Source organism: Sapajus apella, unplaced genomic scaffold (assembly GCF_009761245.1).
Source record: "Sapajus apella isolate SASKATOON/1434 unplaced genomic scaffold, GSC_monkey_1.0 scaffold123, whole genome shotgun sequence".
Lineage (NCBI taxonomy): Eukaryota > Metazoa > Chordata > Mammalia > Primates > Cebidae > Sapajus > Sapajus apella.
In genome coordinates, this window is record NW_022437063.1 from 3,563,628 (window position 1) to 3,584,768 (window position 21,141).

General features: G+C 54.7%; 1 protein-coding gene across 5 annotated transcripts in view; it reads right to left on the minus strand.

Annotated features, from left to right (window-relative positions):
- The window catches only part of CELSR1 (cadherin EGF LAG seven-pass G-type receptor 1), a 174,235-nt gene that overhangs the window by 66,760 nt on the left and 86,334 nt on the right, over positions 1–21,141 (minus strand). For all 5 annotated transcript variants that reach the window (XM_032261488.1, XM_032261487.1, XM_032261489.1 and 2 more), the window contains exons 3-5: positions 12,533–12,755; positions 8,219–8,334; positions 5,635–5,723 (exon numbers count right to left, since the gene is read on the minus strand). In XM_032261488.1, coding sequence (XP_032117379.1) covers positions 5,635–5,723; positions 8,219–8,334; positions 12,533–12,755 — 428 coding nt within the window. The remainder of the gene's footprint in view (positions 1–5,634; positions 5,724–8,218; positions 8,335–12,532; positions 12,756–21,141) is intronic.

Here is a 21,141-nt window from a genome sequence, read left to right on the forward strand (position 1 = left end):
ATAGAGACAGGGTTTCACCATGTTGGCCAGGCTGGTCTCGAACTCCTGACCTCAGGTGATCTGCCTGCCTTGGCCTCCCGAAGTGCTGGGATTACAGGCGTGAGCCACCGTGCCTCGCCTGGGCCTTTTTTATAAGAGCATCTATTCCACTCGTGGGAGATCCTGATCACCTCCCAAAGGCTCCACTCCCTAATACTATCACCCTGGGGTAAGGATTTCAACATATGAATTTGGGGGTGCTATGGTCTGAAGTGTCCCCTAAAGTTCATGTGTTGAAACCTCATGGCCAATGAGATGGTATCAGGAGATGGGGCCTTTGGGAGGTGGTAAAGTCACAAGCATGGACCTCCTAAGGATGGGATATGGGCTCAACAGAAGGGCCCATGGGAGTGGGTCCACTCTCTTCCATTCTCCCGCCATTTGCGGACACTGACGCTGCCATTTATGAGGAATGGGCCTTTGCCAGGCCCCAGACCTGAAGGTGGCTCAGGCTTCCAGCATCCAGGACTCAGAGGAAGCAACCTCCGTGGTTCATAAGGACCCAGCCTCGGGTGTTCTGTTACAAAGCAGCACAAAAACCGCGTTCCGCGATGTGCCAAAGGCAGCCCCACGCCATCTCAGAATCACCGGAACCAGAGGAAGCCACTTGCTGAGGCAGGGTCCCAAGGACTCCTGCAGCCAGCTCCAGGAACGGGGCTTCGCCACGTGTGGCCTAGCCACGTGTTCAGCCTGGCGATTGCGGCCAGCACAGCACCGTCCCGGCCAGGTGACAAACGCTGAGTGCCCCCTGAAGAACACCTGCCACCTGTGTGGCACCTGCTGCCTCAAGGCCTGGCCCCGGGTCTCTCATTTCCACCTGAAGCCACCGGGACTCCTCTCAGCTGAGCTCCCATCTCGCTAGCCCAGAGGTTCTCATCCAGGATACAACCTCAGGGGCAAGACAATGATGTAGACTTCTTGGCCATCAAAACTGGGTTCGGGGCAGAGCTGGAGTCTAGTGGCCAGAGGCCAGGAACGCTGCCCAGAGCAGGCCTCACAATGAACAATCATGGTCCCCTAGGGGCAGCAGCGCCCAGGCGGAGGATCCCAGCGTGGCTGCTCCCTCGTCCCTGTTTCATGTGGAATCTCCCAGCAGCTCTGGCCCTCCTGGCGCCACCTCACCGCCTCACCTCACAGCTCACTCACTGAGGCTCCACCGAGCCACACTGCCTGATGTCCCTGCCTCGCCAGCTGGCCAGGAGGTTGTCCTGCAGCTCAGGGCAGGCTCAGCTGGCTTTGGAAGATCTCCAGGCCAGGTGGGCACGAGCCCCCCTCGCTTCCCCAGGGCCTATTAAACATCTTGCTGGCACATCTGTGCCCCCGGCCCTGCTGGGAGCACCTGGAGCAAGGTGAGGTCTAAACATGATTCCCGCAGGTAGCCCCAGGGAAGCACAGTCGGGGACTGCCCACTCAGCGAGGCACCGAGGGTCTCTGTCCTTCCAGACGGCCCCTCCCCAGCGCTGTCGCCAAGGGGAATAAGCCTCTCCCCAAACCTCCCAAAAACCAAGGATGCCAAGGGCAACAAAGGGAACAGCAAACACTTAAACCTCATGAGGGTAAAACCCGAATCTCAAGTTGGAAGAACATTTTCCGTCAGGCACATTCGTCCTTTTGGCAGTTGAGGTGGAAACACCTTCAAGTCAACCTTGGGGGGAAAGCCAACCATGCCTGGGATGAAGCAATGACTGAAAATGCCCCACTCAGCCCCAAGGCTCCCGGGGCGGTCGTGGGAGCAGGGGCCGTGTTGTTTCATCCGTGCCTGGCGGAGCTCCCCACAAACGCACAAATGCCTGCCTTTGAAAAGACCTTCCCGGAGAAACACTCGACTCCAAAGCACCCTTTGGTTTTGCTGAAGGTGAATTAGACCAACAAACCGTCTAGTCTAAGACGTCATCAAGCAGAAAGGAAAAATAAACAGACTCTGCCTGCTCCCTAGCTGGGAGGGCTCCCTGCCCCATGGCTTCTGGTGGCTTTGGCCAGCGGGGAGCCGGATGGGAGGAGGGAGCAGGGGAGGGGAGGGGTGTCGGGAGGGCCCCAGGCTAGCTATGCCCCTCCCAGGTGGTCTGTGCCCCTCTCCCGTGGCTTCTAACCATGGCCCCTTCTTTCCTGGCTCCATCCTGCCCTTTCCCTTGATGCTTCAGGCATAAGGGCTGTCGCAGCTCTGCCGGCACTGCCTCCAGCCCTGGGTCCCACGCCGCCCCCCAAGGATGCCCCACGCCCTGCCCAGCCCTTTGTAAACAACCCCTCCAGGGCTGGTCCCACTGGAGCACCCCAGGCCCTGGGCACTGGCGGACGGGGGAAGGATCCCTGAGGCGTCTCCCACAGGTCGCACATGGACACAGTTCAGGAGGCCATTCCTATAGGCGACAGCCAGGAGGTCGTACTCAGACCTGAAATGCAGGTGGCCCATGCCTCAGAGACACAGCCGCTCCAGAGGGCGGGGGACAGACAGTGAGACTGGAGAGGTGGGTGGCAGCGGTGCGGCCCCCACCCTCGCCAGACTGCTGCATGCTGAATCTTTTCGAATACGTTTTCTTAATCATCCTCCAAAATACAAAAACCAAAACCAGTGAGGTGGTAAGGCAGGTGAATGGAGCATGCTGGGAAAAGAACACAGCCGGGGTGGGGGAGGGGGTGACCCTTCGCATTAGCCGAGGCAGGCGGGGATGCATGTGCAGTGGGGTTCGCTCGGCCACGTCACCCACTGCCCTCAAGACCTCCTTGTAGCTCCAGCCCTGAGCCCCTCTCACCCGGCCATGGCCCTGGACACCCCTCATCATCCGGCCGCAACACCTCCTCCCCGAGGGGGTCCCCTCCCACCCTGAGTCGGTTCTCTTCCCCCAAACCTGCCCTGGTGGCCTGAGGTTACCCCCAAGGTGGCTGCTGGAGGATGGGACCGGGGGTGACACTGGATACAAAGTGGAGGCTCAGAGAGGAGAGGAACCAGCCCCAGAGGCTCGTCTTCCTGACCTCAGGCGGGCCCCTGCCACCCCTCCAGGCCCCCACACCACTCACAACCTGACTGGTCCTGCCCGGCTCAGGCGCACTCCAGAGGAGGCCCCTACACCTGCGTTTGTCAGAGCCGCCACTCCGAGACCAAGGCACGGAGCAGTGGGGCCGCCCCTCCCACGGGCAGCAGCTTGTGATCCCTGCAAACACATTCCCAAGTGTGTGGCCCCGTCAGACCTCCTAATGGATGCCTAAAGGCATAGTAAAAACCGGTTGGTTTCCTCCATCAATAACCTCAGGCAAGAGAGAGAAACATCCATCGCTCGCAGGAAAGGCCTAATCCCCACAGGGGGCTTCGCTCAGGCACCGCTGAAAGGACCCCGCCTTAGACACGGAAGCGGTGGAGACTCTAATCCGCCGGCCTCTGTTTATCTTCCTGCGTGAGGCCCCACTCCTCTGGGACAGTGCAGGTGGTGTCCTGCATGGGGACTTTGCTCCTCTGAGCACCTGGAAGGGGGCGGTGGCAGGCAGGCCCCAGTGAACACTCTGTGTCCAGAGCCAGGACGAGTGTAGACAGAGATGGCAATGGTGGCATCCAGCCCCCAAGTCCCTCTGCAACTGTGGACACACTGCTGCTTCTGCCAGTCAGAGGATGATGATTCTGGGTGGACACTGATGGGGAGACCAAGGCTGACTCAACACCCCCCCGTCCACCCCATCCCTGGGAAAAAACGTTCATCCCTGGACCTGGTTTTCTGATCACGAAGGAAGGAAAATGCACCACCTACGCCCCATGCTTCCCTGACAATGGGGCACGGTCTCCAGGGTCCCCTGTGGTCCAGCCCTCAAGAAGCACCATCCCGGGGGTATCGAGCTCTGGTGTCCAGCCCCGGCTGGCTGGAGGGCACAAGAGGAAGGGCCAGGGGGTCAGACTGGGCAGCGCCAGGCAGCAGGACACAGGCCACCGTGCAGCTTGCCCAGGTGAATGCACTTCACACTGGCCAGCACGGCCCCACAGCCACAGGACAGCACTATGTCAAGAAGAGACTTGGTCTTTGAAATGGACAGTGGCAGGACAATGGCAGCAAACATCCACATCTGCAAGGCCCACCCTCTTCCGCTTGCTCAGCCCGGACCCCCCACCCCGCCAGCCCCTGCACCTCTGTCGAGCACACATCTCCATCCCTCAGCCAGGCCCCACTAGGGGTGATCTCCAATGTGCCGCAGCCCAGACCCCGCCCAGGTACCTGCCAGCCCTCTTAATGTCCCCTCAAATCCCAAGCAGGCACTCAGCTCCCAAACCCCACCAGCAACTCCCGTCTGCCCTCGTCCCAAATGAGGCTCGAGCTCTGCCTGCCGTGGGCTGGCACTGATGGGACAGAGGGCAAAAACCAGGGTCACTGTGACGGTGACCACTACTTGGAGCCTGTGCAGCCTGCCTGGGAGATGGTGGGACTTGTTCAAAGCAGATGTGAGGGGCGGGCTGGGGAGGCGGAGGGACAGCAGCGGCCGATAGGGAAAGGAGCGCGGAAGCCGACGGAGGCGGCGCTGCAACCCCGGGCCCAGAGGCTGGACCCCAACTGCTGGCGAGTCGAAGCCAGGCGCGGGGGCTGTGAAAGAAGGAAGCCATTGTCTCCACAGGACTCGCTCAATTCTCATGGAGGACAGAGGGGCCCTCGTCTGCCAGCCAAGCTTAGGCCTTGTGGGAGCCTGGGAAGGGGGCGCAGGGGGCATGGCTGGGCTCCGGGATGGGCTGGTAAGACCAACGCAGACCCACGACCAAGCAGGAGCACACCCTGGAAGCTTCCCAAGAAGAGAAAGGGGATTTGCAAAGTCAAAGCCATGGAAACGACAGCATTTTGATGCAAAACCCAGCAAAGCGTGCTCTCACAAGCCAAGGAACAATAAAATAAAGTGAAACCGAGACCACGCAGCCCTCCCGGACTTCCTTGGAGAGTGTTCTGGCTCTCCAGGTACATCCAGGTAGAGTGGACAGTTTTGGCCACGGAGCCATCTGAACAGCCTGGAATTTTAGCCACTAGTAAAGACTCTGGCCAAGGTGGCTGCAAATGAATAAGCCTGTGTCCCTCCCCCAGCGCAGGTGATCTCCGGGGTCCCTGTGTCCCTTCCCTGTCCAGAGCTCCAGGTGGGACTCTGCCCCTCGCACAAGGCTCAGATGTATGGACACAGGTCTCCACAATGTGCATTTCCTAAACCACTCTTTCCAGCAGCACATTTACAAAAAATTTCAGTGCATGAACGTCTTAAGACAGAAAATTCAGGGCTATTTTTTAGACAGTCTCACTCGGTCGCCCAGGCTGGAGTGCAATGGTGCGATCTCGCCTCGCTACAACCTCCGCCTCACGGGTTTAAGTGATTCTCCTGCCTCAGCCTACTGAGTAGCTGGAATTACAGGCATGCGCCACCACGCTCAGCTAATTTTTGTATTTTTAGTAGAGACAGGGTTTCACCATGTTGGCCAGGCTGGTCTTGAACTCCTGACCTCAGGTGATCCACCCACCTCGGCCTCCCGAACTGCTGGGATTACAGGCGTGAGCCACCATGCCCGGCCCCAGGGCACCTTCTTGAGCAGCCCTGGGGCCGGGGGGATGTGGGGGGGCCAGGGAGATGGGGGGGCCGTCCTACCTTGTTGTAGTACTGCACCTGCACCGAGTGCCACTGCCCGTCACTCACACCGCCAGGAACCTTCGGAGCCACGGTGGTGGTCGTCTCACCTGCATGGTTGGGGGGAGACCCAGAGAGAAAGCAGAGGTTGGCGAGGCCTCCCAGGGACCGAGGATTGTGCTGTGAGGCTGCAGGTGGGCAGGGAGACAGGAGCACATGGCCACGTCCTCCCTCCCCACCCCCATGACACCATGGTGCGAGGCACCCACCGCTCCGTCCCTTTTCTTTTCTGGTTACAAAAGTAATTCTTGTTCCTCTTTTCCAGTTTTATTTTTGAGACAGCGTCTCACTGTGTCGCCCAGTCTGGGGTGCAATGGCGTGATCTTAGCTCACTGCAACCTCTGCCTCCTGGATTCCAGCATTTCTCCTGCCTCAGCCTCCTGAGTACCTGGGATTACAGGCATGTACCACCATGCCCCGGCTAATTTTGGTATTTTTAGTAGAGATGGGGTTTTGCCATGTTGGTCAGGCTGGTCTCAAACTTCTGACCTTATGACCTGCCTGCCTTGGCCTCCCAAAGTGCTGGGATTACGGGCATGCGCCATTGCACCCAGGGCTTGTTCCCGTTTCCTAAATATGAAAACACGTAAACATGGGAAGCTCCTCTGTGCGTACCAGTGGTAGTCACGTCTACACCGCAGCAGGGGAGGAATCCTTTTTCCCATGCATTGCATCAATGTAGACAAAATCATCAAAACCCATCCCCCTTTAGGTCCAATCACATAAATGTCATCTCAGGTTTTTAACAACTTTTAAACCCCGTAACTCATCCCGTCGTGAGGTTGCACACTCGTTTCTCGTGCATCTCTGCTTTGGGGTGTTTGTCACTTCCACCCTGCCAGCTTCTGCTGCAGCGGGCCGAGCGAGTCTCCTCAGGGGATTCCAGGGCACAACCCCAAGTCAGCAGCAGCTGGGAGGAAGGAGCTTCAGGAGCACCAAAGAACAGGTGCGGTTGGTACCAGGTCCTGGGCAGGGAATGCCATCTCCAGGGAACAAGCAGTTCTGGAAACAGGGCTGTGGGTCTGGGGACCCTGGCCAGGGGAATAGTCTAACCCCACCTCACAGAGCCTGGAGGGCCGTGGCCACCTCTCCCACTGCGGTCGGCTGCTGTTATGGGTCCCTCCCCTTCTTTATTGCACACAGAAAAGCAAGCTCCATCCTCTTCTGTCACACACAGGTCGTTTAACATGGGCCAGGGTTCTAGAGATGGAAGCACCTCTGACCCATCTTGGAGAACTTCCTGGTGAAGGAGGAGATGGCAGAATTCACTCCTAAAAATCAAGTGTGCCAAGTCGGGTGTGGTGGCTCACACCTGTAATCCCAGCACTTTGGGAGGCCAAGGTGGACGGATCACTTGAGGTCAGGAGTTCAAGACCAACCTGGTCAACATGGTGAAACTCCGCCTCCACTAAAAATACAAAAGTGAACCATGCATGGTGAAATGTGCCTGTATTTCCAGCTACTCGAGAGGCTGATGCATGAGAATCGCTTGAACCTGGGAGGTGGAGGACGCAGTGAGCTGCTATTGCACCACTGCACTCCAGCCTGGGGAAAGAGTTAGACTCTGTGTCAAAACAAAAACAATAAAAACCTCATGTGTGCCAGAAAAAACAGATACACCTGTTGGTAATTTGGAGAAATGTTCTTTTCTAACAACTGGAATAACATGCTTAATGGCCTTGGCAATGTTTTTTTTTTTTTTTTTAAAGAGATGGGGTCTCGCTATGTTGCTCAGGCTGGTCTTGAACTTCTGGGCTCAAGCAAGCTGCCTGCCTTGCCTCTCAAAGTGCTGGGATTACAGGCATGAGCTACCTTGCCTGGCCAGCTTTGTCTCTGTCTCTGTCTCTCTCTCTCTCTGTGTACACACACACACACACACACACACACACACTCTCTCTAATATACTTGTCTATACAAACACACACATACATACATATATATGTGTATATATATATGTGTGTGTGTATATATATGTGTGTATATATATATGTATTTTCTTTTTAAGATGGATTCTCACTCTGTTGCCCAGGCTGGAGTGAAATGGCACAATCTTGGTTCACTGCAACCTCAGACTCCTGGGTTCAAGTGATTCTCCTGCTTCAGCCTCCCAAGTAGCAGGGATTACAGGCATGCACCATGACACCAGGATAATTTTTTTTATTTTTACTAGAGACGGGGTTTCATCATGTTGGCTAGCCTGGTCTTAAACTCCTGACCTCAGGGGATTCACCTGCCTCGGCCTCCCAAAGTGCTGGGATTATAGGCATGAGCCACCGTGCCTGGCCGGCAATAATATTTTTAATCTAGAGATGTACTACACTTAATTTAATGATTCCTTGGTTTCTGAAAACATGAGCCAGATTGTTCACATTTCCAGCACTATAAATAACACTGCTACGAACATCTTTGTGCACTTTGGATTTCTTCAGTAAGACGGATCCCTCGACCTACAAGGGATGAAAGTGTAAACAGCTCGGAGGTGCCGCACAGGGCGAGGGCACCCGGGAATTGCTCAGAGCTGCCCTGCCTAGGGAGAAGGCCCCACCTGCAGAGAAGGTGAGCTGCACCTGCTCGTCCACAACCTCCAGGGCAATGAAGTCGTGCTTCTCGTTGAAGCGGCCATTGTAGAGCAGCAGGCCGTTCCTCTCCTGGGTGGCAAACCTGCGGAGCCAAGCAGAAGCACATCACAGGCTGGAGACCCCAAGGTCGGAAGGCTCCCCAAGAGCGACAAGCCCAGCCAGAGGAGGGCGAGTGCTGGTGACCACGATTGAGGAAGAAATGGCCTCAGGCAAGCATCCTTCCCAGGGAAGCAGAAAGCCCACCCAGCTTGATGAGCAGAATTCTTTTCTGGAAGCAGCAAACCAGAATCGGTGGGGAATTCGGATACTACAGCACGTAGAATGTGAACAGATCCCATTTGCGGCCGGGCGTGATGGCTCACGCCTGTAGTCCCAGCACTTTGGGGGGCCGAGGTGGGGGGATCACATCAGGATCCTAACATGGTAAAACTGTCTCCACTAAAAATACACAAAATTAGCTGGATGTGGTGGCTCAAGCCTGTAGTCCCAGCACTTTGGGAGGCCGAGGTGGGTGGATCACGAGGTCAGGAGATCAAGACCATCTGTCTCTACTAAATATACACAAAATTAGCCAGGCTGGTGGTGTGTGCCTGTAGTCCCAGCTACTCGGAAGGCTGAGGCAGGAGAATCACTTAAACCAGGAGGCTGAGCCAAGATCGTGCCACTGCACCCCAGCCTGGGTGACAGAGACTGCGTCTCAAAAAAGAAAAAAAAAAAAAAGAAAAAAAAAATATCCCATTTGCGCAACATGCTATAAGAATGACCCATAGCCAGGACACCTGTTACAGATATGTTTGGACAGAAAGCACGTGCTGTACATTTTCTTTTTTTTTTTTTTTTGAGATGGAGTCTTGCTCTACCATCAGGTGGGAGTGCAGTGGTGCAATCTCGGCTCACTGCAACCTCTGCCTCCCAGGTTTAAGCGATTCCCCTGCCTCAGGCTCCCACGTAGCTAGGACTGCCTGTAATCCCAGCTACTCAGGAGGCTGAGGCAGGAGAATTGCCTGAACCCGGGAGGTGGAGGTTGCCGTGAGCCGAGATCGCGCCATTGCACTCCAGCCTGGGTAACATGAGTGAAACTCGGTCTCAAAAAAAATTAATTAATTAAAAAGAAAGGACCGGGCATGAACGAACAGCTGCCTGAATATGAACAGGCCTGTCAGAACTTAGAGCACGCAGAGCAAAAAGCTACCTGACTTCAGGTTGGTTCACCCATTTTCCTTCAGCAGGAGTCGGCCTGAGCCAGCCTTGAGCATCTGACCTCAGCCTTTCTCTTGAGTTAAAATCGATGGTTCCAGCTGGGCACAGTGGCTCACACCTGTAATCCCAGCACTGTGGGAGGCTGAGGCAGGTGGATCATCTGAGGTCAGGAGTTCGAGATCAGCCTGGCCAACATGGTGAAACCCCATCTCTACTAAAGATACAAAAAAAAAAAATTAGCCGGGCGTGGTGGCCTGTGCCTGTAATCCCAGCTACTTGGGAGGCAGAGGCACGAGAATTGCTTGAACCCAGGAGTTGGAGGTTGCAGAGAGCTGAGATCACACCGCCACTGCACTCTAGCCTGGATGACAGAGCGAGGCTCCGTCTCATCTCAAAAAGGAAAAAAAAAAAAAAACCAACCAACCACACACAAAAAAATCTGACGGTTCCCACCTGTCCCTCGAACCCCCTCTAGAACCCCAGCAGGAACTGATGACAAACACCGAAGAAAACACACCGGCACAGCACACTGGATGCCTGGGCACGGAATCAGCAAGGAGAAGAGCTTTTTTTTTTTTTTTGGAAACAGAGTCTAGCTGTGTTGCCCAGGCTGGAGTGCAATGGCACAATATCGGCTCACTGCACCCTCTACCTCCCGGGTTCAAGCGATTCTCCTGCCTTAGCCTACTGAGTAGCAGGGATTACAGGCATGTACCACCACACCCGGCTAATTTTTGTATTTTTAGTAGAGACACGGTTTCATCATGTTGGTCAGGCTGGTCTCGAACTCCTGACCTCAGGTGATCCACCCATCTCAGCCTCCCAAAGTGCTGAGATTACAGGTGTAAGCCACTGTGCGGGCCGGGAGAAGAGCTCTTTATGAAGACTGGGACCAACTCAACGCAGGCTTGTTTTCCGAGACCCAGCCCCTGGGTCACACCTGATTCACTTTGGTACGTTTCACTTCTGTGGGGTTCCCTTTGGACCCAGATGCGGGCTGGTGGGCGAGGTCAGTGTCAAGCAGCCCTGCACGGCTCCCCCGGCAAGCACCCTCCACCGCTGGGGATGGAGAAATAAAGATGAGACCTACAGCCGAGCGGAGGATCGGGAGAACCCAAGCAGGAGGAGGAAAGGCCGGAAAACAGAAACCAAGGCCAGACGGGGGGCCCGGGGGAAGCAGGAGGAAGGAACAAAGGGCTGGGGGGATGACAGGCAGCTGGGAATGGAGCCCGGAGCCCACTTGGGAGCCCGGGCACTTGGCAAAGAGAAACTAGAAAGAGGAGAAGGGGCAGTGAAAGAACCCACCTGAAACAAAAGCAGCGAGGCGCCCCCAGCCCGGCCCCTCGCCGCGGCTCTCAGAGGCTCAAGAGGGCCCCCCCGCAGCCCCACCGCTCCCCAAGTGGAACTGCCCTGGAAGCCTGGGAGGCATCTTAGGATTTTACTTTTAATGGCATTCGCTACAAAACCCTCAGTGATTTAGCATCAGCTCTGACTGTTCAGCCACCGTCACATATAGTTCATAAATTGCTGTCCAGTACAATAATCTCAGAAATACAAAATCTGACAAGCAGCAGCGTAGCATTCTCTTGTGCACACATTTAATTAAACATTACTGGGGGTGGAGAGGAGAGTGGTGGTCACCAGAAGCTGGGGAGGGCTGAAGAGAAGTGGGTAAGGGATACAAACAGTAGAAATAAATTTATTTTGTCGTCGTTGTTTTGAGCTGGAGTCTGTCACTCAGGCTGGAGTGCGGTGGCATGATCTCAGCTCACTGCAACCTCCACCTTCTGGATTCAAGTGACTCTCTTACTCAGCCTCCTGCATAGCTGGGATTACAGGTGCCCATCACCACAGCCGGCTAAATTTTGAACTTTTAGTAGAGACAGAATTTCACCATGTTGGCCAGGCTGGTCTTTAACGCCTGACCTCAGGAGATCCACCCGCCTCGGCCTCCCAAAGTGCTGGGATCACAGGCGTGAGCCACTGCGCCCGGCTAGGAATGCATTCTAGTATTCAATAGCATGGTTGGGAACATAGAGTTAACAATAATTTATTGCATATTTCCAGAAAACTAGAATAAAAAATTTGCAGTGTTACCAATACAAAGAAAACAGAAATGTTTGAGGTAATGAATTTCCAATTACCCTGATTTAATCACTACATATTGTATAAGGTTATCAAAATATCACATGCACCCCCACAGTATAAAAAGCTACTATATATAAATTTTTTAACTTTTTGAGACGGAGTCTCACTCTATCGGCAGGCTGGAGTGCAGTGGCGTGATCTCGGCTCACTGCAACCTCCGCCTCCGCCTCCCGAGTGGCTAGGATTACAGGCACCCAATACCATGCCAGAGAAGAGGTTTTGCTCTTGTTGCCCAGGCTGGGGTGCAATGGTGTGATGTCGGCTCACTGCAACCCCCGCCTCCTGGTTCAAGTCATTCTCCTGCCTTAGCCTCCCAAGGAGCTGGGATTATAGGCATGCGCCACCACGCCCAGCTAATTTTGTATTTTATTTATTTATTTATTTATTTTGCAACAGAGTCTCACTCTGTTGCCCAGGCTGGAGTGCAGTGGCGCAATCTCAGCTCACTGCAACCTCTATCTCCAGGGTTCAAGCAATTCACCTGCGTCAACCTCCGCCTCCTGAGTAGCTGGGACTGCCGGCACGTGCCACCACACCCAGCTAATTTTTTATTTTTGGTAGAGACGGAGGTTCACCACGTTGGCCAGGCTGGTCTCAAATTCATGATCTGGTTTGAGATCCGCCAACCTTGGCCTCCCAAAGTGCTGGGATTATAGGCGTGAGCCACCACACTCGGCCTAATTTTGTATTTTTAGTAGAGATGGAGGTTTCATAATGTTGGCTAGGCTGGTCTTGAAATCCTGACCTCAGGTGATCCACCCACCTACAGTGCTGGGATTACAGGTGTGAGCCACCACGCTTGGCCTGGAGGTACTCAACTGTCAAAGGCCACACGTGGAGGACACAGACATCACGATCTAGAAGGACGGGATTGGAGACAGCTCGCCCCTTTCCTAAGGGGACCTGTGTGACGAGGCGGGAGGCACACTCACGTGAGGGAGACGGTGAAGTGGAAGCGCTGTCTCAGGCCCCGGAAGGTGACAAAGGACCGGGGCGGGAAGCTCCTGGTAGTGACCTCGCAGTAGGGCCTCTCGTACTCGCCGGGGGGGCACACGCAGTGGAAGCCGCCGATGAGCAGGTTCACACAGGTGCCCCCGTTCTTGCACACCCCGTTGGCACAGCGGCCTGAGCGGGCGTCCACCTCGCAGTGCTCTCCTGGGGGGTGAGAGGAAGACACCAGAGAGGAGGTTACCGAGCAGCCAGGGAAGAGCCCCCGGGCCCCTCGAGGACCCCGGGCACACCCCAGTCACAGAGTCAGCTGCTGAAAGAAAACCCGACTGACTCCTGGCCTTAAATGATGCACCTTCCTGGGCCTCCCAAAATGCTGGGATTACAGGCGTGAGCCACTACCCGACCCACAAGTGACTTTTTGGGGTCTTTTGAGACAGAGTCTCACTCTTTGCCGAGGCTGGAGTGCAGTGGCAGAATCTCAGCTCACTGCAACCTCTCCCTCCTGGGTTCAAGTGATTCTCCTGCCTCAGCCTCCCAAGTAGCTGGGATTATAGGCGCACGCCACCATACCCAGCTAATTTTTATTTTTAGTAGAGACGGGGTTTTCCCACGTTGGTCAGGCTGGTCTCAAACTCCTGGTCTTGAGGAAGGCACCCTCCTTGATGGAACTCATCTCAACCTAAGTACCTCCTAAAGGGCCCGTCTCCAGATACAGTCACATTGGTGGGGGACAGGGCTTCAATGCGGACATTCGTGAGGGCGCAATTCTGTCCGCAGCAGGTATGTATGAGACAAGTGGCAAATCTAAAAGACTAGACACTGAACACTAAACTCTAACACCCACTTTTAAAACTAAACAAGGAACCAGGTGCTATCGCGGGTGGGTGCTGAGGTATACCCCCCACCATCCCCCTCCAAGACTGGGCTCTGGGGCGTGGAATGCTGATGGCTCCTAGCTGAGACCCTGCGCTCAGATTCTACCTCCTGGCCCAGTTCCACTGCCCTCACTGGGGCAGCCCCCATCTAGGGGTGGGCAGCGGGGACACAGTGACCATCAGATGGCCCTACGCAGGCCACCCCTGAGGGGCCATCCCAGCTCTGCAGCACACCGTGTGGTGCCCAAGGCCTGGTATACCTGCCAGGCAGCCAGCCTCCCCCTGCCCGGGCCCCTCACTGCCCCCAGATGTAGCTCCTGAAACCCCCCACACCTGCTGCCTCCTAAGCTGGGGCCTGGAGTCTGCTTCTCAGGGAGGCCAACCTCAGCCACTGCTGATTTCAGTGAGTTCAGTCCTTAGTATTAGGAAAGCAAGCCCCCAAGGGAATGCTTTGAATGAGCTTTTGAGGAACAAATGAAGCTGATTTCTAATGAGGGTAACAGTCATCAAAAGTGAATGGTGCTTCTGAAGGATCCAGTTCTCCCTCTGCTTCCCCCAGGCATCTCCCTGTCTTCAAGACCAGGTAGCACCTAATAACATGTAACTGGCTAAGCCAAGGTGACTCCAGACTCCAGTACGGAGCTGTCTCAAAAATGAGCAGGGCTGAAATGGCTGACCTTTTACTGAATTTCATGACCCTGCACAGCCTCCACACCAGTAATCCCAAGGGCCTGCAGGCAGCAGAGCTGACGCCCAGGTCAGAGCCAGGCACGGGCCAGGGGGTGCTTTCTCCTCCACCCCAGGAGTCAGGGCAGGATCCCACCCACCTGTTCCGCACTGGCAGGGGCTGCTCCCAGGGAAATGGGAACAGAGAGGCTTCCCACCCCACTCAGAGTTAAAGGAGCCAGAGAGGACGCAGCCCTAGACCCTCGTCCAGGCTCCCATCACCAGCGGAGGCTGACCTCCCACCACTCCCCACTGCTGGGGGTTAGCCCACCACAGGTGCCACACCTGCAGGCGGGCTATGTGCACACACGCACTTGCACACACGTTTGCACAATGCTGTTTTTTTTTTTTTTTTGAGACGGAGTTTTGCTCTTATTGTCCAGGTTGGAGTGCAATTGGCACGATCTCGGCTCACCACAACCTCCACCTCCTGAGTTCAAGCGATTCTCCTGCCTCAGCCTCCCGAGTAGCTGGAATTACAGACATGCGCCGGTACGCCCGGCTAATTTTGTATTTTTAGTGGAGACGGGGTTTCTCCATGTTGGTCAGGCTGGTCTCGAACTGCTGACCTTATTCACACATGCACACTCACAATGTCTCCCACATGTACACACGTATCCATACAATTTGGCATACTTTTGTCTTGGTGTTAACTTTCTATGCTCGCTGCAGTACAGTATCTGTTCACACAGGTGCTCACACATACACACCCTCGAATGCACCTCACATCCTGTCACACACAGGTGCATACTTGCACGCCCACCTGCACACTCATGCGGGCAAGCCAGTGCTCATGGCCGCCTGTCCAGGTGGGCGGCTGGCCTTTATTAATCCTGTGCGTTCACGGGAGGCATGAAGCTTAAGGTATATTTCTCCTCCCTTACATACTTCAAATTATCTTGTTTCTACTTTTAAAATATGTGACATTTGGGAGTGTTTGCTTTCCAAGTTCCAGCCAGTGGCCAAGCACAGCACACACTGGAATAACAAAGCTGCCGTGAGGGGATGGGTGTACTCACCCAACCGGGTCAGGAAACAAAGGGGCCGGTGGGGCCCAGCCCTGCCCTTCCCACACCTGCCTCTGCCTGTTCCGGGTACTAAGAACTCAGGCTGGGCCTGGGGCTCAAGCTCTCCCAGAGAAAAGTAAAGCCCAGGCCCCCGACCCACACTTAGCTTCCCGGTCCCACCTGCCCTGGGTCGGAACTCACACTCCCCTCATCCGAGGGCTGGAAGGCTCGGCTTCTCACCTGCAGCCTGGGATTTCCTCTAAAAGGCCAGGGAAAGGCGGCCCAGCCCTGAGTGAAGGCAGCGCTTTGTCTGTATCTGGAAGGTTTGATTGAACTTGCACAATGGCATACCTGCTTCCTTTTTTTTTTTTTTTTTTGTTTTGGAGACAGAGTCTTGCTCTGTTGCCTGGGCTGGAGTGCAATGGCGTGATCTCGGCTCATTGCAACCTCTGCCTGCCAGGTTCAAGCGAGTCTCCTGCCTCAGCCTCCTGAGTAGCTGGGATTATAGGCGTGTGCCACCATGCTCAGCTAATTTTTGCATTTTTACTAAAGACGGGGTTTCACCATGTTGGCCAGGATGGTCTCGATCTCTTGACCTCATGATCTGCCCACCTCAGCCTCCCAAAGTGCTGGGATTACAGGTTTGAGCCACTGTGCCCGGCCGTTCCTGCTTCCAAATTTAATTTCCAGTGGCCCCCAGTGTCCTCAGGCTGCCCCGTGAAAGGGAGGGTGACAGACACAAACCTGTCCTGCCCCTCCGAGGGAGACGCCTGTGCAGGGACTGGAGATCAACAGGCGGCTAACACCTGTGAGAACGCAGCGAACCCAAGCACAGAAGTTAGTCCTTCGTCTGAAAGGTCTTGCTCCTTTCAGTATGTTGCAAATGAAACGAATCTCCATGGAGTTGTTGGTTTGCTTTGCTTTTTTAATGAGACGTTGTGTTTGCTTATTTTGTTTGTTTTCATTTTCAGAAAGTAGCTGTATGCGTTTCCCGTGGCTGCTGAAACAGACGACCCCAAACTGGAGGCTTTTAACTACAGAAATCCATCCTCACAGTGCGCAGGCCAGGAGCTAGAAATCAAGGGATCGGCAGGCCCAGCTCCCTCTGGAGGCTGCAGGGTGGGTCCCTCCTGCCTCTCCCAGCTTCTGGTGGCTCCTGGCGTCCCTGGCTTGTGGCTGCATTGCTCCAATCTCTGCTCTGTTCTCACAGGGCCATCAAATCTCACTCTCCTTCCTCTTATGAAAGACACCAGGCTGGGCACAGTGGCTCATGCCTGTAATCCCAGCACTTTGGGAGGCGGAGGCTGGCGGATCACCTGAGCTCAGGGGTTCAATAGCCTGGCCAAGTGGTAAAGCCCCGTCTCTATGACAAAAATTAACTGGGCGTGGTAGAGAACACCTGTAATCTAAGCTACCTGGGAGGCTGAGGCAGGAGAATCCTTTAAACCCACAAGGTGGAGTTTGCAGTGAGCCAAGATCGTGGCACTACAGTCCAACCTGGGCGACAAAAGCGAAACTCCATCTCAAAAATAAAAACTAAGGCTGGGCCTGGTGGCTCACGCCTGTAATCCCAGCACTTTTGGGAGGCAGAAGCAGGCAGATCACCTGAGGTCAGGAGTTCGAGACCAGCCTGGCCAACATGATGAAACCCTGTCTCTACTAAAAATACAAAAAATAGCCGGGCGCGGTGGCCCAGCCCCAGCCAGGCGCCCAGCCCCCTCCACACCACACTCACTGGCCTGTGCCGGCCCCGCTGTCTCCCTCCTCCCAGGTTGCTACTCATGGCCCTGTGCGTACTCTGCAGGCAGTCACATCTGTCACCTAGTGAGAGACGTCCTCTCTCCTGGTCTCTGCACATGGCTTTCCATTGCCTGGAGGCCACTCGAGTCCCTTACAGTGCCTGTCCTCCACCTTGGGCACTGCCCTCTCGGGAAGCTTGGCCCGCCTGCCTGCTCAGGGCACCCTTGGGGACTCTCATGGACCCCAAATCTCTCCTCTCTAGCAGGCGCCCCAGGAGCTCCACATCCAGCCCTGCCTGTGTGACCATTCCCTCGTGTGTTTCTCTCCCTAGCTCTGTGCTGGCAGTGACAGGGTCTGTTTGGGGCCAGTCCGAGGCTGGCAGGTACACAGTGAGTGCCCAATACATGCCTGGTGTGTACAGGGCATACGCTGAGCACCTGGCAAGGGGGGTTGCCTGGGGAAAGCCAGGTCCCCTCGCAGCAGGTACTGACAAACGCTGGAAAGTGCAACGCAGTCATAAAATACCAGGATTTCCCCAGTTCCAAGCCAAGCACTTAACGCACGAAGTCACAAAACCCGCATAATTCACGTATTTGATTCAAATAGTGCAGGAAAGGTGTTGATGTAATGAATTAATTTTATAGTTAAAACTGTGTGTGTTTTTTTTTTAAATAAAGGGTTACAAGAACTGTGAGCAACTGGGATTTGGATGAACTGGACCAGCCTGGGAAGGCCGTCTCTGGGTCCTTAGGGCTGACTCCCAGCACCTCCAGCCATAGTGAGAGTGTTTGCAAACGGGGCCAATTCAGGATCCCCCCCGGGGTTGGTGGTTAAGCATTTGCAGCAAAGCACTGCTCAGAAGGTAAGTTAAGGAAGGCATGAGCGGTGTACAGGACTGTTTACAGGCCGCTGGAGGGGCTGGTTGTTAGCACGAGTGATTACAGTGCTGTTTAAACAAGGTATCTGGAGGGGCTGCTCCCCCCCAGTCCTCAGGGGGAATCCCCAATTAGCTGCATTTGTAAACCTCCCACCACCACTCAGTTGAAGACAGATGTGATATGATAGTTTTTAATGCTAAAAATCATCTAAAGGTAAAAAATTCGGGTGATATTTAGTGAGCTCTGAGTTAGCTCTGTGTATTTTCTAATACAGCTTTTATAAGACATACTCTTATTAAAAAAAAATCAATGTTCTCAGATATGCTCACTATCAGGATTTACCTTTCCTTTCCTAAGAATTCTCATTCAAAATAAATTTGGTGTTCTCTTGATACCCTAGGATTCTACTTGGAGTCAAAGGCTTGCCAAGTCATTCAAATCCGGGGAGAATTCCCTGGTACTCTGCACACCCCATTACAATGGCAGCCTCGCCTCCCACACCAAGGACAGAGTCTACCTGGGCAAACTGACTGCTGTGCTCACTCACACATGCGGCCCCCCACAAGCTCCCCCTCTCCCCATGGGAGGGACGCAGGACTCAGCTTCCTGGTTATGGCTGTAGATGTGGAGCCCCATACAGAAAAGCATTTTTTTTTTCAATAGAGATGAAGTCTCACTCTGTCGCCCAGGCTGGAGCAATGATGCAATCTCGGCTTATTACAACCTCTGCTTCCCAGGTTCAAGCGATTCTCCTGCCTCAGCCTCCTGAGTAGCTGGGATTACAGGCGCCCACCACCACACCTGGCTAATTTTTATATTTTTAGTAGAGACAGAGTTTCACCATGTTGGCCAGGCTGGTCTCGAACTTCTGACCTCAGGTGATCTGCTTCCCTTGGCCTCCCAAAGTGCTGGAATTACAGGCCAGAAAAGCATTCTTAACTACAAAATAAAAGCTCCCAGGAGCCAAGGCCCCTCCAGCCCTCATGGCCTCACGCACCTGCCCCGCCACTGGGTACCTGTCGCACACGAGGCTTGGGGCTGGTGCACTGCCCTCCCTGCCTGCCCAGAGACCCCAGCGCCAGAGCCACCAACCCTGAGCCTGAGGGGCTCCCATAAAAGCCCTAGCTTCACAAGGCTTCGGCAAACAGCTCACCTGCCGCAGGCAGGGCCAGGTGCTGGGTGTGCCCCTGGTCTGTGAAGAAGAAACAGGGTGTCCAGAGGGCCTCTGAGTCATTACATGGAGGCTCTGGCAGGGGGCCAGGCACAGGCCCAGGGAAGACAGGGCATGGAGGTGGGGGCAGAGGTCCCACACAAGGGGATGCTGATATGAACCCCTGGCTCAAGTGCCCCAGAACCAGCCCCAGGGGGGCTGCTCCAGGAGCCGGAAGAAGAGAGGGTCCCAGGGTGCACCCAGAGAGGGGCACAGCAGGCAGAGAACCTCAGGACCTGCAGGAGGGTTGGGAACGCACTGGGAATGTGCCCCAGGAGTGGAGGGTGCATGTAAAGATTGACCACTTAGGTTCTTAAATAAATAAAAAGACAATTCCTTTCTGGTCCTAAGAAAGAGCTAAGGGCTTTGAACCAGAAAAACTAGAATTTCCAAAGGCCGCAATGGTAAAACTCAAGCACTTTGAAGCCTCAGCTTATGCAGAATTAAAGATCAACACGAAACACGAGAGAGAACAAGAAGTGAGTGGAAGGGCCGGGAACAGGAACGCGGAACAATTTCAAAGTCAGGCCGTTTCACGCAAACGCACAAAGCCTGAAGCCAACTCAAAGCCTCATCAAAGAGTTCGGTCCTAACACTGGATGTGAGGATGCAGAAGGCACAGTCTTGAGACACAACCCAACAGCGTGGCTCAGGTCAGGAACTTCACTACCAGAGAAAGCACAAAGGCAGGAGGCAAAGAACGTTACAGCATTTCTAAGAAGAGGGTATGTCGGAAATTATAAAACACCGCATGGATTTGTCCATCTGTTCTTCCATTCACTATCACCCATCCCTTCCATATACCCACCCAGCCACTCATTCACCCACCCTCCACCCTTCCATCCATCCATTTACTTACCCACCAATCCATCCAACAATGCATTGTCCATCACCCACCCATCACACCTCCACCCATCCAACCCCTCACGCATCAACCCACCCATCCAACGATCCATCATTCATCCATCTATCCATCCTTCCACCCACTCATCTGCAATCACCTGCCCACCCGCCCTTCCACCAACTCATCCATCTATAAACCTGCCTGCCCTGGGCCATCTTTAGGCACTGGGGTTTTAAGAGTGAACAAAACAGATCCCTGCCCGCAGGGAGTTTCCATCTAGGTAAAAATGTCAGATGTTCAGAAAACAAAAATACATGAAGAGTCTTACAACAGATGGAAAAGTGGAGGGGGAAGCTTTGAAGGGGTGCTGGAGTTGAGGTTAGGGGGAGAGGATGGTCAGGCTGCAGAATTCGGGCGGAGCAGCCATCAAAGTCTGGTCAGGATCAGAGAGGGTGGGCACTGCTGGGGCTCCTGGCCAAGCCCTTTACACCCCACCAGATTCCAACCAAACCTGAGAAAGTACCTCTAGCCTCCAACATACACAGCTCATGTGCTCACACACACTCGCACGCACGCACATTGGTTCCCACCGCAAAGCAGCGGAGCCAAAGCCCTTGCCCTTTCCTGTTCCGAAACAGGAGTCCCACACCAGTGAGGCCCTGCCGGGCACAGGAGCTGCACAGAGAAGCCCAGGTGGCTGCAGCCTGGGGAACAGGTATAGCAGTCCACGGCCAGTCAGCACCTGCCTCTTCCGGGGACCGCAGAACCCCTGTGGCAAGCAGCCGCAGGAAGAAGCCAGCCCAGCAGAGGCCCCAGCCACGGGGGCCTCTGTCCAGCAACAGAGCTACAGAGGGCGACGTGCTACTAAGTTGGCCCGGCCGGGCAGGCTGACAGAGAGACGGAGGGACAGACAGAAAGGGCAGGGCCACATGGCGCTCTCTGACCCTGGCTATCCCCAGGTCCACATTTGGGGACGAGGACATGAAAAGCGCTCCCCAGGCCGGGCGCGGTGGCTCAAGCCTGTAATCCCAGCACTTTGGGAGGCCGAGGCGGGTGGATCACGAGGTCAAGAGATCGAGACCATCCTGGTCAACATGGTGAAACCCCGTCTCTACTAAAACTACAAAAAATTAGCTGGGCATGGTGGCGCGTGCCTGTAATCCCAGCTACTCAGGAGGCTGAGGCAGGAGAATTGCCTGAACCCAGGAGGCGGAGGTTGTGGTGAGCCGAGATTGCGCCATTGCACTCCAGCCTGGGTAACATGAGCGAAACTCCGTCTCAAAAAAAAAAAAAAAAAAAAAAAAAAAAAA